General features: G+C 42.5%; 1 protein-coding gene across 2 annotated transcripts in view; it reads left to right on the forward strand.

The window, feature by feature from the left end:
• nos1apa (nitric oxide synthase 1 (neuronal) adaptor protein a) overlaps positions 1-14,393 on the forward strand; it is a 204,422-nt gene that overhangs the window by 166,899 nt on the left and 23,130 nt on the right. For both annotated transcript variants that reach the window (XM_070554334.1, XM_070554335.1), the window contains exon 8: positions 8,737-8,898. In XM_070554334.1, the coding sequence (XP_070410435.1) occupies positions 8,737-8,898 (162 nt within the window). The remainder of the gene's footprint in view (positions 1-8,736; positions 8,899-14,393) is intronic.

Consider the following 14,393-nt stretch of genomic DNA (forward strand, 5'->3'; position numbering starts at 1 on the left):
AAGGTTGGCTAACAGCAGCGCAGCTCTTCTTCTGCCTCTGTTCGTTCTTCTTTCTTGGGTAAAAAAAAAAATACAACGTTGGTGTTTTATCTCCACTAATAACACAAGCCTGAAGGAGCTCCGCCGCGTTGTGGAGTTGCTAATGCTAACTGTTAGCTTTTATTAGCCAAGATCCTCTCTGGTCTCTCGTGGACGCTAAATCAACAACAGCCGTCCGTGGTTATTAGCCAAGGTGGGCGGGGTCAAGAATGCAAAAATTTCCTTTGACGTGGAACTGTCTGTCTTTTTCTAACGCGAGTCTTTCCACGTTTGTTTTCTTTCAGCGGCTAATGCAGAAATTATGGGCTCGATACACGGAATGCGACAAACGACCGCGATCAGCGAAATTTGTTGCTGTCGCTTTTATTACATGACACACGGGAGGCGATCCGCGGCCAGCGTCAAAGCCGTCGACGCGTTCTGTTCTATGGCGAAATCGAAACTTCCATTGTTTTGACTGGCTGTGTCAGGTTGGAGGGAATCAAGATTATTTAAGTGGTTCAGAGTTTAAAAAGCGGTAGATATGATGTTTCACAAGGTACTGGCAGAGTTATGTGAAATCTTACTTCTGATTTTACTATATTAAAAAAAAACTAGCAAGTAGGCAAGCATGGAGGAGAAACTTCTCCTCCATGTTTGCTCGGAGATGTACGGAGCATCTTGTCCGCTCATTGGTCAGTGAATGAAACCTCCGTTGATTGGTCCTCGTCTGAGCGACAGCGATGAAAAGTTGAAAATATTTCAACTTTCTGGGATTGCGTCGCTGGGTTGCCTGTGCACGACACGTGCACGAGCACAAAATTTCACATGCACGTTTTTCGCGTTTTGCTTAATAGGAGGGAGACCCGCGATTATCGCTTTGTTGCGCATGTCTCATTGAAGTTGAATGGAGGAGAGGCGATGTCGCCTCCCATGTATTGAGCCCATTAGGGCTAGAAGACGGTTCTCAGGGTCCGTCCGCTTGACTCTGTGCCAAACTAAAGACACCTGAGATGCAGATTTTTTATTAGATGACTTTTTAAGTATTGATGCTTTTGTGAGCACCAAGTTATCTGAGTGGCTGGCTCACCACTCATGCTAAAAATCTCTGACTCTGACTTTATTACTCGTAGTTCACAAGTTCAGTCTGCAGCTGCCCGAGGCTTGAGGGTCTGCTAATTTAGAAACATGACTTGATAATAGCGATGGGTACCGAATTCGGTACTTTTTAAGGTACCGACCGAATTCCATAGTACCGACTGAGCACCAATTCACGTCATTTGAAACGGTGCCTCGTTTCGGTACCCGTCCTTCATAACGAGAACTTGCCTAGACAGCTGCGCATGCGCAAGAGCGTTATGTCGTCGGTCGCTGCGAGCCAGTTGTAAACAGAGCAGCATGGTAGAAAGAACGCACGCTAAAGCTTGGGTCCACTTCACTAAATGTGATGGTTAACAGGATGATGATGAAACCAGCGACAACGATCTAAGTGAGACATCCTCATCTTAATCTGCTCCGGTAGGTAAATAAAATGTTTAAGATAACGTTAGCTTGATATGTTAGCTTCCGTTCCGCTAATGGTGCGTTCGCTTTCTCCTCGGAACTCCGAATTTCCGAATAGAAGAACATGAACGTGCTCTAAAGTTTGGCTTCACTTTACTAAATGCAACGGGTGATTGGGTGAAGATGAAACCAGCGACAACGATCTAAGTGTGAGGCATCATCGTTTTAATCTGCTCCAGCAGCTAAATAAACTGTTTAAGATAACGTTAGCTTGATAAATTAGCTTCCGTTGCCACCATTGTTGTCAGCTAATGGTGCGGTGGCTTTCTCCTTGGAAATTCTGACTTCCCAGTAGGAAAAATCAAAAGAAAAAGGACGGCAAAAGGAATGAAGATACACAGTAAATTTAGTTCACAGTAAAGATGTTTGCTTCAGTTTAATTATCAGCTTATAAAACTACAAGGACGAAGTTAAAATACAAACAGTTGTATGTTATTTATCGTGATATTTATCAAATATGGTTATATATTGAGAAAAATATATATTTAATTATAAAAGATAATTAAAATATTAAACACTCAATAGTATCTAAAATTGGTACCGTTACGTACCGGTATCGATTCCTAGGTAACGGGAATTAGTACCGGATCGATTCAAATGTCAAAGGTACCCATCCCTAGTTGATAATATAAAGTTAGAATCAGTTAGAGTGTGATTCAGGTAAGTGCTGATAGAGTAGGCCAGGGCTGAGGAAGTTAAGCCCCGTTGGTGATTAAAAATGATCACTCAGGTTTATTTTAGCGTGAAGTCTTTATGCGAGTTACTAATACCAGTTCAGACTGGTTTAATGTGGTTCATTCATAAAAGCTAAAACCATGAGCCAGATAACGACTTTAAAGGTTAATGGTGTGGTTTGGCGTTACAGGCAGTTGGAGCACAAAGATCCTGCAGACTTTTTCTCAAGGGCCCTCGATGAAGTTGTAAATCTGTAGCCGAGGCTGTTGCCGGTGAAGGGGAGCCAGAACAAGACAAATCGTGTGTGTGTGTGTCTGTGTGTGTGTGTGTGTGGGAGGAGGCCGTCTGTTTGACAGTCGGTGAGCAGCGAGTGTAATCACAGCTGTAGGAGGGGAAATGAGCACTTCCTTTATCCCTCATCATCCGTCTCTAGCTAGCTTTCTGTCTCATTTTCTCATCTAAACGTCTGAAACAACGATCCGAGTTTCCTCCAGACAACCAGGTTAGGCATCTGCACGCGTGGGGATGTTTTCTTTTCTCCTTTTATTTAAATTCATTACCTTTAGACTAGTTTATTGTGTTTTAGTTCATTTAGTTTGAAAGGAAATGACCCATTCTTCTACAAAAATGTACATTTTCTATGCATTACATGTGTTTGGCTGAACGGGTTCATAATTACAGATCAAGGACCTGATTTTCAGTTTAAACCCCTGCTTGGCCCTGAGGGGCTGCACCAATCAGACTTTTAATCTTTCAGTAGTTTATTGAAATGTTTATCTGTTTGTTTATTTTCACTTTTATACAGACACAACCATCTTTTCTCCCAGTTAACCAGTTTAGCAGGTGCTAAGTCCAGTTCTGGCTCCAGCTCTGGTTCTTAGATACTTTATTAGTTCAGCAGATCACAAAGCAGCAGAAACATTTGGATGTCAGGGCTGTTTAACATCTAATATAAAAGTTTTGGGGCATTTTATGTTTGCAATCTCAAATATGTGAGATAAAGATGAAAAAACTTGTGTTTTCATTTATTTTAACTGCAGGAAAAGCAATCGTTGTGTTTTTCTGCCACCTGGAAGCAGAAATCTCCCGGCAAACGCTGGAAGGGATGGATCTCTCAACACTTTGTGGCCATTAAATAGATTTTTATTATTTGGATGATGATGGGTGGGACTGCTAATAGGTGCCTTTTCCATCTGTTCATGTCTCCATTTCTTGCTGACTGTCTGTAGGAATGTTGTTCCGTCCACGGTGTCAAACATGTCATCGGGTTATCTCTCCGTTGCTCCCAGTGCTGGATCCTCTCATTCACACTTCCAAGTTCTAATTCATCTCAGCTTCCCTGACAGCTTCAATGCTCATCCTCCGGCACACACACACACACACACACACACACACACACACACACACACACATGCACAAGCACACATACATGCCCCCCTCCCCCCATGGAAAAAAATCAATGGGCTGAGATCAGATGAGCCAAACCAACTAAGATAAGGATAAGGAAATGCCATCAGGGGAGCCATCTGCCCCGACAGCAGCAGATCCACACAGCAGCCGAGGCACCGACACAGGGCGCCCAGGGCAGGGAGGGCGGAGACCCCCACCTTCACCCAGGCACACCTGGAAAGCACCCAGGCCACCACAGCCGACCCCCCCACCCCCCACCCCCACCCTCCCGGGGCAGAGGGCTCCCACAGAGGAAACACTGGAAAAAGGTTAAATTAAGGTTAAAATGTAAAATTATAAGAGCTAAAATGAGAATTGTAATATAAAAAGTTATATAGATGTTAAAATAATGTTGATCATAAATCTAAGGTAAAAAGCTCTGTTTTAAAAGCACGTATGAAGAAAGAATACATAAAATAAATAAATAAACTGATAAATAACCCAATTAATTAATTATTTTATTTATTTAAAAAGTGATAGTAATCAGTTAAAAGCTAAGCTAAAAAGATGGGTCTTGAGCCTGTTTCTAAAAGCATGAACGTTCTCTGCGGCCCTGAGGTCCCCCTGGCAGCTCGTTCCAGAGGCGAGGACCGTAGTACTGGAAGGATGCCTCGCTGGGAATACGAGTCCTGACTTTAGGGATGACAAGGAGACGGCTGCCAGAGGAGCGCAGAGACCGCGTGGGTTTATACGGTAAAAGCGGTTCTGAAAGATAAGAAGGCCCCAAGACCATTAAGACACTTGAAAATAGTTAAAAGTATTTTAAAATCCATGAGGGCGGTTTACATGAACGGCAGAATTTCTGCGTGCTTAAACCCCTTAAAACATTTCCTCTGTATTTGTGAAGAAGGCTTCATGGTATCCCAGAAGGTCCACCAGTACACAAGCTGTCTCTTACAGATGATCCAGCTGCAAGATCGGGACGTTACTGGTGCAGAACCTTCTCAGGGATGACAATAGGCCGGTGTGAGTGGATCTGCAGCACAGGGCAGCAAAGAAGCCACCTCTCAGAGAAAAACTTCATGGACTGACTTTTATTCTACTGGAGAGGTTAGGGTTAACCAGGTGAAAGCCCCTTTCTCTGATGGTTTAGGACATTGGGATTATCATCTCTCCTACCAACAGTAAAGCATCCTGAGACCATTCTTCTTCTCTCAGCCGAGGGAGTGGATTTCATTCATAGCTTAGCCTCAGAAAGAAGTCCTGAATAAGAATGGTACCTAAATGTCCTCCTAGAGGAACTCCCATCCCATCCAGGAAGAGTTTAGGGATGAGAAACTTATTTTCCAGCTTCACACAGCACCAGGTCATAGAGAAATGGTCAGGAAAAAAGTGGCCCAAGGAACAAAACATCTAAATGTTCAGTCCAGGAAACTTCCTCAAACTTTCGTTCCTTTGAAGACTGTAATCAATCCTCGAGTCAAGTGATGCGACAAAACCGCATTCTGACGGAGTACAAGCGATGATGGGCTCCTATTAATAAGGATTTGGACCAAATGTTGATTGACAGCATGTGAGGTTGAACTGTAGTGGTACCAGCATCAGATCAATGTAAATGTCATTAAAAACCATAGAAATATATGAAACGCTTGTAAATCTACCCAAATAATCATTGAAACATCTGGAAAAAAGAGTTAGAAAAACCAAGAACCCAGTTTGGTCTGGACGTTAGTGTGGGAGTCCGGTATAGTTCTGTTAGTGCCAAGAAATTCACCTATTTACCAACAATCCTGATATTTTGAAGACACACACACACGATGATGTAAGCAGCAAACACCCTCAGAAGGACGAGGCTTTGTGCCAAATAGCAAGAGCCACTTGGCAAAAGGGTCCCGAGTCATTTATCTAGTCTCCTAATGCTCCAGATCTCAATCTGATGGAGCAAAAACTCCAAAACAGTTTTTAGAGAATCTCAGAGGACCGTCTTTGCTGTCCACGTCCGTGTGGACAGCAGGGGGACCTGTGCGGGTTTAAGATGGAGGGTTTACTGTTGGTGTCGATTCACGGGGGTAGAAAGAGCTTTTCTGCTGCTCTGTGCCCCCTAATCATGTCCCGAAACAGCCTGTCAAGCTGGATAATTAGCTCCTACTAACACGAGAGCCATCTCTGACAGGCCATACACTCAGTCATACACTCGTCTCGTGCAGTGTGTGCTTGAGTGTGTGTGAGTACATGGTTGTCTGTGTGACACCAGACGGTGCTTAAAGAGGGGCAGATGGCAATCTGGTTTCATGCAGGTTCCTTAAGGCGGTGTAGGGTTCATTTTAAGGTGAGGGCCAGTTTGGTGCTTCCTGTCGGTTTGAAGCGCTAGTCTTTCTCAGTTCTTTAAGTGATGAAACTTTGTTGGAATTCAGTCAAAGTGTTCGGGTTTGGCTGTCTGACAGCGCCGTAAAACAAACGCTGAGAAAGCAGGAGCGACACACACTGCAGGACTTTTAACACGAATCACAGAGAAAACAGTTTGCTGCTTTTGTCACTGAATGTAAATGTGTGCAGTAGTTCATCAGTAATGGTGGCAAAGATGTCTGAACACCAGTTCAGTCATGTGACAGTTTGAGCTTTAAAAAAAATAGAGACCTGGAACCCCCCAAGGCGCTTTATAACACAATCAGTCTTTCACCCATACACACGCACAGTCCTACAATTCAAGCCCACATTTACTTTGTTGTTGAGTATAAGCAGCTTGGGGTGCTTAACTCATTCACTGCCAGCCGTTTCCTGGTCGCTAAAGGCATTCGCTGCCAGCGTTTCTCACCGTTTTTACAGTTTTTTTAAGAGTCACAGAACGTTGCGCGCTAGGATGATGTCGACGCCAAAACAGCCAAAACTAAGCGGAGACTCACCTCTTACATCAAGAAGAATCCGCGTGTTTCGAGCGTTATCCGTTCTTTCATAATCCGTTGTTTATGTTTATGTTTATTCATTTAGCAGACGCTTTTATCCAAAGTGACTTACAATTTATAACCTATAGGACATGTTGTGATCTGTGGGGGAAACCGGAGTACCCGGAGGAAACCCACGCATGCATGGGGAGAACACGCAACTCCACGCAGAAACGCCGCAGCCGAGTTTTAGAACTCTGTGTAGAATCAGGAGCAGATAGATGTATTTAAGTCCTTTATGTGGAAAAAGGGTATTTTTGGCTTCTCGAACAACAGACTGCCTTGTTTACCAACATCTGTTGTGAGTATGTCACGTTGTTCATTGTCCAGTAGCATGCGGAGATTGTGAGAAAGACAACAGTAGAAACCGCTCCACGACCTAGAGCCGACAGTAGAGCATTGCCAGACTAAATAATGTATTTGTTTAGTCTGGCTTGCCAGGCTAGTGCAGCGTAGCGTCAGTGCCTCTGCTAGCTAAACTGTTTTTGTCAACGTCGTGGACCGTGACGTCAGTGTAAACAACTCAACGTGACTCATGGTGAGTTGTCAAAATAAAATAACTTGATTGAGTACAACTAATGTCAAACATTTCACAGAATTTTTAATCTGTTATAGTCAATTTATTCATTAGATTTTTGTTTTATTTTCCCACCATAAAATTAGAGGCTATTTTCACAATATTAAAAAACCGTCAAATGTGGGCAAAAGCAGCCCAATTTTCATCCACCCGCCCAATGCATTTTTTCCCCGCCAGGTGTGACTAAAAGAAGCCTAACTGGGTGGAAAACTGCCCAAACTGGCAACCTTGCCTGAGGCTGAGGCCTTCCCTGGAGCAAGCAGGAGGCAAGCTGCTAGCTCTAGCACTCATTGCTCCTCTGACACCTGTCAATCATAAGGACACGCCCCTAATGGAACATACTTTCAAGCTTTATTTGCATCTAAACAGATGAGTTACAAAAACAAATCCCCCCCAAGTTGTCATGACGCTAAACTTGACCTATTGAACCTAAAATGTTTTTCGTACCAGGCTGTAAACATGTTTATTTCTGCTGTGAGGTTGGCATTTTTAACATGGAAGTCAACGGAAACTTGCTCTTTTCTGGAGCCAGCTCCTAGTGGATGAAGGGTGAACTGTAGTTTTTGTCACCTCAGCGTTAGTTTCACTTTTGGTAAGTGGAGCTTTCCTCTTGGCCGAGACTCGCTCTAATCTCGCCTTACAAGATGGGCGGGGCCATGAATACTAATTTTCCATGTGACATGGAAGAAACCGTTTTTTTCCGACCCGATCTTTTTCCCGTTAATTTCCTTTCTGCTGCTGAAACAGGCGATGGGGGTGGAAGAAAAGGAAGGCATGTGCAGCTCAGCCTGACCACTCACATTTCAAAAGGAACAGGTGTTACCTGGTTTCTGTGGTAATCAGGCCTTTAAATGATGGTTCAAAGTGGTGAGCCCTAAAGTCATAGCACACCATACAGCTTCATGTAATGGTGCATTTGCTGGGGTTGTGGGTTTTTAATGTTGCAGAGGAGAAAGGGAATCAAAAATACTAAATATTCACATGTAAAAAGTAGGACTGTTTATGAAAAGCTTTAAAGCTGCTACGTTGCATCCTGGTAGTTGGAGGAGAAACGAGTCCCAGAGCTCATTATTGTTGGAGTGGAAGATTTTTGTGCCACTGATCAAAACTCGGTCAGTGCTGCTTATTCCAGAGCTAATCAGCAACTGAACATTTCAAATTCAGGTTCTTGTTTTGATGAAGGCCCATTCTCTGAGGCATCTTTGTGTTGCTGTTGCTTGTCTTGTGATTCATTCATTAGTATTCCTTTTGTTGTGCGTGTTTGCTTCCTGAACTGTACATTTAGAGAGCAAATTTATCAAGTCTTGGATGGTTTGTGCTTTATCTTCTATGGATTTTAAATGCTTTTTAATGGTTAATTAAAAGAAAATGTAAAATTATCTCTATCTATCTATCTATCTATCTATCTATCTATCTATCTATCTATCTATCTATCTATCTATCTATCTATCTATCTATCTATCATCTGTCTGTCTGTCTGTCTGTCTGTCTGTCTGTCTAGAATGGTATTGTTCCATCGAGTCATTGCCAGTATCAATTGTTTACACCGTGTCTCCTTCCTCCTGGTCTCAGGCTTCAGAAGAGGCTTCTGTCCTGTTGTCCAGCCCCAGGATGCTGCTCCCAACATCTGGCCCACTTCCACCTGGAGCGCCGTTGTCCGTCCACCACCAGATCCAGCTGCTGCAGCAGCAGCTCCAGCAGCAGCAGCAGCAGACTCAGGTGGCCGTAGCACAGGTACGTTCTTCTCTTCTAAGTTATGAGTAAACCTGTTTTCTGGTGATTGGTGGTCATTTGGGGGGAGATATTTTAAATGTGGTTTTGGTGTTGACCAGTTTTCACACAAAGGCGGTGCCCTGACCAATCACAAGCTTGGGTTCTCCGTCTCAACGGACGGATGTTTAGAAAGGAGAGCTCGACTCCGGCCGTCCTTGTGAGGCTCTCCAGCAGGCTCGCAAGGACGGATAGGCGTTGCGTGTCTCCTCACTGACGCAGAAGCATGACTCAGGCTCAGTGGCGGATTTAGCAATTTGGGGGCCCAAGGCAAACACAGACATGGGGCCCCTTACACAAAATTTTCGACAGTCTAATCTTTAACTGGATTTGTGAAACTCTCCCCTCTTCTGACACGAGTTTTTTTCTCTTTTTATTAGTCCTCCTCTTTTTCCTGTATTCCCCTCCCTTTGAGCGCTTTCAATATTTATTTTTCCTGTCAGTGCTCCTGTGCTTTTGCCTGTGGTTTTTTTTTTTTCATTTTGGTCTGTTTTCCTCTCTTTAAACATTTTCCATTGTCTTTCCTTTCTGCTTCCTTTTGATGTTTACATAGAAAAACAAGGTCCTTTCAGAAGTGAAGATAAAAGCTTTTATGAAGCAAGCTGCTTCTTTCTCTTATTGGAGCCACTAGGATAACTCCATGTCATGCTTCATGTTTTGACTACCGCTTTGAGTTTGTTACGAACGCTACCGCCTCTCTTCTTATTATTATTTGTGGTCTTATGGCACTTGGCAAACAACAATTTGGTGCATTACCGCCACCAACTGGATTGGAGTGGAATGACTACCAATCACTTCTTGTTTGTGCATCACTGTCTTAATAACCCTCTTATGACCATAATTATAACAGGGCCACCTGGTATTTTTTTAATCTTGTGGCTGTAAAATTGTAATACAGAGTGCAAAGTGTGTGTAACTCTTCTCCTTTTTCAGAACAACCTCAGCTTTTAGTGAATGGTTTGTATTTAGAATTTATTTCTATTAAAGCCTTTAAAAAATCAGCTTAAAAGTGAAAAAAGCAAAATAGAATTTTTTACTTTTATTACTGAGCAGGAATTTCAAAATTACTGGGCAAACAATTTAAACTTTGAACTGTAATGCATCTATTCTTAAAAAAGTTTGAACCTTGGTATCTTTTAAAAACCATTTCTTTTTGTAAACTTTCAGACGTTTTTATTTGATGGTAGACCTTGAAGCAGTTTCTCTCCAGCTGCAGGCAGAGTCCTACACACCTCACACTGCCATGGGGTGCTTCTCTTGCACACCTCACACTGCCATGGGGTGCTTCTCTTGCACACCGTGCACTGCTATAGCAAAAACTTTTGTTTTAGCAAAAATTATAAATTATTTATAAAATTATAATTATTTATTGTAAAAAGATAAATAATGCTGGAATGAAGCTGAATCTTAAAATTAGCAAACAGTTGAGGGTTGTTCAAATAAAAGAATTAAAATATAAAGACAAAACAAACGTTAATACCCTGGTTCACTGGAGATCTGTCTTTCTTCGTGGACACTGTCTTCAGATATAAGCCTTCTGGGACACCTAATAGATCGTGATGATTTTCTTTGAGGCATTTCCATAATTTCATGCTGGCTTTTTATGCTAATTAGCTTCCCCGTTCCGTTATCCTCTTTCACCGCGGCGCTCGGTTTCAATCAGGCTGTACAGCAGGATTTCCATAACTCTGATTGCTTCATGCTATAGATCGTTGGAAAGCTGTTTTTATGTACTTTTAGGAACTGTTGGATTTTTTTAAATCTGATCAGCCATTCAAAAGTTATAAAACGGAGCAGTTTGGATGACAAACTTGTATCTTGTATTGATGAAAATGTCCGGTTTTTCATCCAGGAGCAGGGATCAAATTATGGGGGAGCTGGATATCGTACACATCCAGGGAGAGCCGGAAAAACTGTTTCTACCTATTTTACATCATTTATGGACTCAGCGTCGTTGGTGTGCTCTAGGCAGCTGCGTCCAGCGCACGGTCCATTCTCAAAGTGGCACAGCCCAAAAACTATAATTAACACACGATCGTTCATGTCCGCTCATGTTCTCTACTTTCTGTCTTATTTGTGCCTGAAGTGCTCTGCTACTGCGGAGCTCATCACCTGTGCTGCGGTGATGTCACCTCACTGACGCAGCATCGAAACGCGCTCTCCGCTTTGCAATCAGGAGATCCCTTTGATCTGCTCAGAAGTGACTGATGAGGTGAAAAAGTAAGAATCCAGGCAGCAGATTTTCTGGAGAGTTTAGAGGAGATGCAGGAAGATGAGAGACAGACAGGACAGGAAATAGTTAAATAAAAACAAGAAAACAAAACAAAGTGTTGAAAAGTAAAATGTAGGTAGATTTATCTCCACGACACATTTTTACCTGTATAAAACAATAAGTTATACACGTAATATTTATACATCTGATACAATTCAGATCACCTTCAAAACTCAGTCACACACCCAGGGCCGTTTCAAGACATTTTGGGGGCCACGGCAAAACAGAACACCCCCCTCCCCAGAAGCCTCTGTGTAATTTCTACCTTCTCCAGTAGTGTTAGTTATACAGTGTTTATAAAAACCCCTCAGACATGACTGACATGTTCTAATATTATCAGATGAAAAATTAAATTATCAGACATGCTGTCTCATCTGCTTCTTTTCTAAACTTGCAAAAAGTAACAAAACCATGTGAAAGCCACTATTTGTAGATTCTCTGAAAGTTTCCATGGAGTGTGTGACAACTTATTTTTTCATTGATCCTATCGTCTAATCTCACAGCCGAAACAAGCACCCTTAATAATCTGTGCACAGGAAGCTTACCAATGCTGTAGTAAAACAAAAGGTATAATAATTTATTATTAATAAAACCTTGTTGCAGCACTAAAGCAGAACAATGAGATTTTGCAATAAATATGCAAAATATTTACATATGAACTGTTTTAGATCCCTTTTATTGGCTGGATCTGATATTAATTTAGTTCTTACAAAAAAATGGGTCCCAACGTGGTTTGTGTGGCGTTGCCATAGTGTGACGTCATAGGCACAGATCCCCTGTCCTCTTGTTTGGAAATGGAAATATGATCACCCTATATTAAACACTGTCCACCCGGGCTTTTGCACCGCACAGAGACGCTTCGCTGCCTATGACTAAACGTCAGTTGAGAGTCAGTCTCATGCAGACTGACCAATGAAGAGAGGGCCTCAAGTTAAGACCCTCTCCTCATTGGTCAGTCCACACAAGGTGGGTCAAAATTTACCCTGAGCGGGTTACGTGATGTCAGGCATTCAAGTATTGAGTATATTTACTGCATATTACAGTAAAATATTCTGTATGTGACCATATTATGGTGATCCTTGGGTCGTGATGATGGGGCCCTTGAATATTGTTGCCCAGGGTACAACAAAGTGTTAATCTGGCCCTGTGCTCAAGACGGAATCCCGGTGGCTACCGTAATGTATTGTATATGCACAAAAAGCCCCATGTTTAATCTTTTCAGCACTTTTGGAATTTTACAGATATCTTGAACGGTTCAGGAATTATGGTAATGAGAAGTGTGCATGTCCAATCCCGTCTGCAGCGACAGGTTGGTAATAAGAATATTGTGGCATTAACAGAGGGGTGCCGGCGGTCAAGGCTAGGGGGCCCCCCAACACAAGGGGGCCGCAGGCGGCCGCCGACCTATGCCTAATGGTAAAACCGCCACTGCTCAGGCTTTAGCAAAGTGTCGGAGTTTCCTTGTGCAGGTCGGGGGCATCGTTGTCGTGTGGCTGGACTTCTAAACGCGTCAAAGCAGGCGTCTGTGAACCAGTCTCTTCAGTTCAAGGGGAGTCAGAAAGGGTAAAAAATAATATCAAACCACTGTCAGATGACTTGGGAAACAAATGTGGACATCATTGAAGGACTAACACGTTCAAAAGCCAGTTTTGATTCTTCTGATGGCACAAACCGTAGCAGAGATTTTCTAATTCAGAGTATGCATCCCAGATTGAGTCAACAATGAGCAGGAAGGAGGAAAAGCTTCAGGAGTCCTCAAAACAAAAATGTCCCGCTTGTCTTCGCCTCATTTTATCAACACAAGATCATAGAGACAATTGTTTGGGCTTGTCAAAATGACAGAAATGTCAGACCTGAACGTCTCCACTGATTGTGGAGTTGTTTCCTTCAGTGCTGTCACCTCAATAACACAACTACAGCAGAGGCCTGCGATAAACAGAGATGTAGTGAAGAGGTATTTTCTGACAGATCAGTGACTCTGAGCTGTCTGCAAATGTCCTCTGTTTAGGGAAAGAACAGAAGCATCTTTTTATCTGAGACGATTTTTATTTGTGTTTGTTTTGTTTGTGTTTCTTCTGCTTTAGCCCCTGAGAAAACGTGTTTTCCTTTCTGGATTTAACGCTTTAAGACACAGTATGTAAAGCTGGGTGTACACTGTGCGACTTTTTCACTTTTTTGAGCCAATTTTCCACTCGTGCGAGAATCCACAAGATCGGGGTGAGTTTTGTGTAATGGTTTAATTTACATGTTATTTAATGAGCCATAAGACATAAGATTCCATAATAAATATGAAATCAACCTTATGGATCTGTAGGTACTGTTTAACCAGAAGATTGGAACTTTTTATTGCAGGGATTATGTAACAGCTTCGTATTAATTCAGAGACAACAGAAGAGAGAGTCAAGTTTTTAAATTTTAAAGATTTATTGCTAAACTAATTAAGACTAGACTGACTTTAATACTAAATGTATGGTGTAACTAAGGTGAATGAGATGGAGAATGGTGTAATGTGGAATGTTGCTAAGAACCAGCAAATCCAAAGAAACGATTAGTTCTGGTGGGAACTGAAGGTGATGTCTTTGCGCTAAGCTTTGGTTAGGAGATTCATAAACACATTTGACGCCATTCTGTCGGTCTACGTACCCTTAGCAGAAGTCCCCGTCTAGATCAGGAGGTGTAGAGGTCCAGCTTGACCTTTGTGGAGCTGAAGCTTGTAGAAACAGCCGCGGCAGCCGACCACCCGTCTTGAGATACTTCCGGGTCACGACAGTTTATCGCCATCTAGCGAGACCCAAACCTGGGTCATGTTGGTTCAGCTTTTATTCTGAAAGGAACCGTTGCAGCAGGTGGAACAGCAACAGATTTGATCCAGCTTGTCGTTGGTTCTTTTGGCTGAAGAGGAAAGTTACGGATTGGCCACTCTGACAACTTCTCTAGAACGCTTTGAACTGGCGTTAAAGATGACGTGGGCATAGTTTTATACTTCAGATGTTTTGGTTTATGGTTGAATGAAAAGTTGACAGATTTACCAAACACCACCAAAACCACGCCTCCGTCAGATCTGGCAGATTCTGATTGGATAAGTAAAGCAATGTGTCATGTCTTAACGCTACGTGAGATCAGTCCTAGTGGAAACATTTAAAGTTATATTACTTATTATATTCTATAGGATTATAATAAAGTAATA

Source organism: Nothobranchius furzeri, chromosome 8 (genome assembly GCF_043380555.1).
Source record: "Nothobranchius furzeri strain GRZ-AD chromosome 8, NfurGRZ-RIMD1, whole genome shotgun sequence".
In the NCBI taxonomy this organism is placed as follows: Eukaryota; Metazoa; Chordata; class Actinopteri; order Cyprinodontiformes; family Nothobranchiidae; genus Nothobranchius; species Nothobranchius furzeri.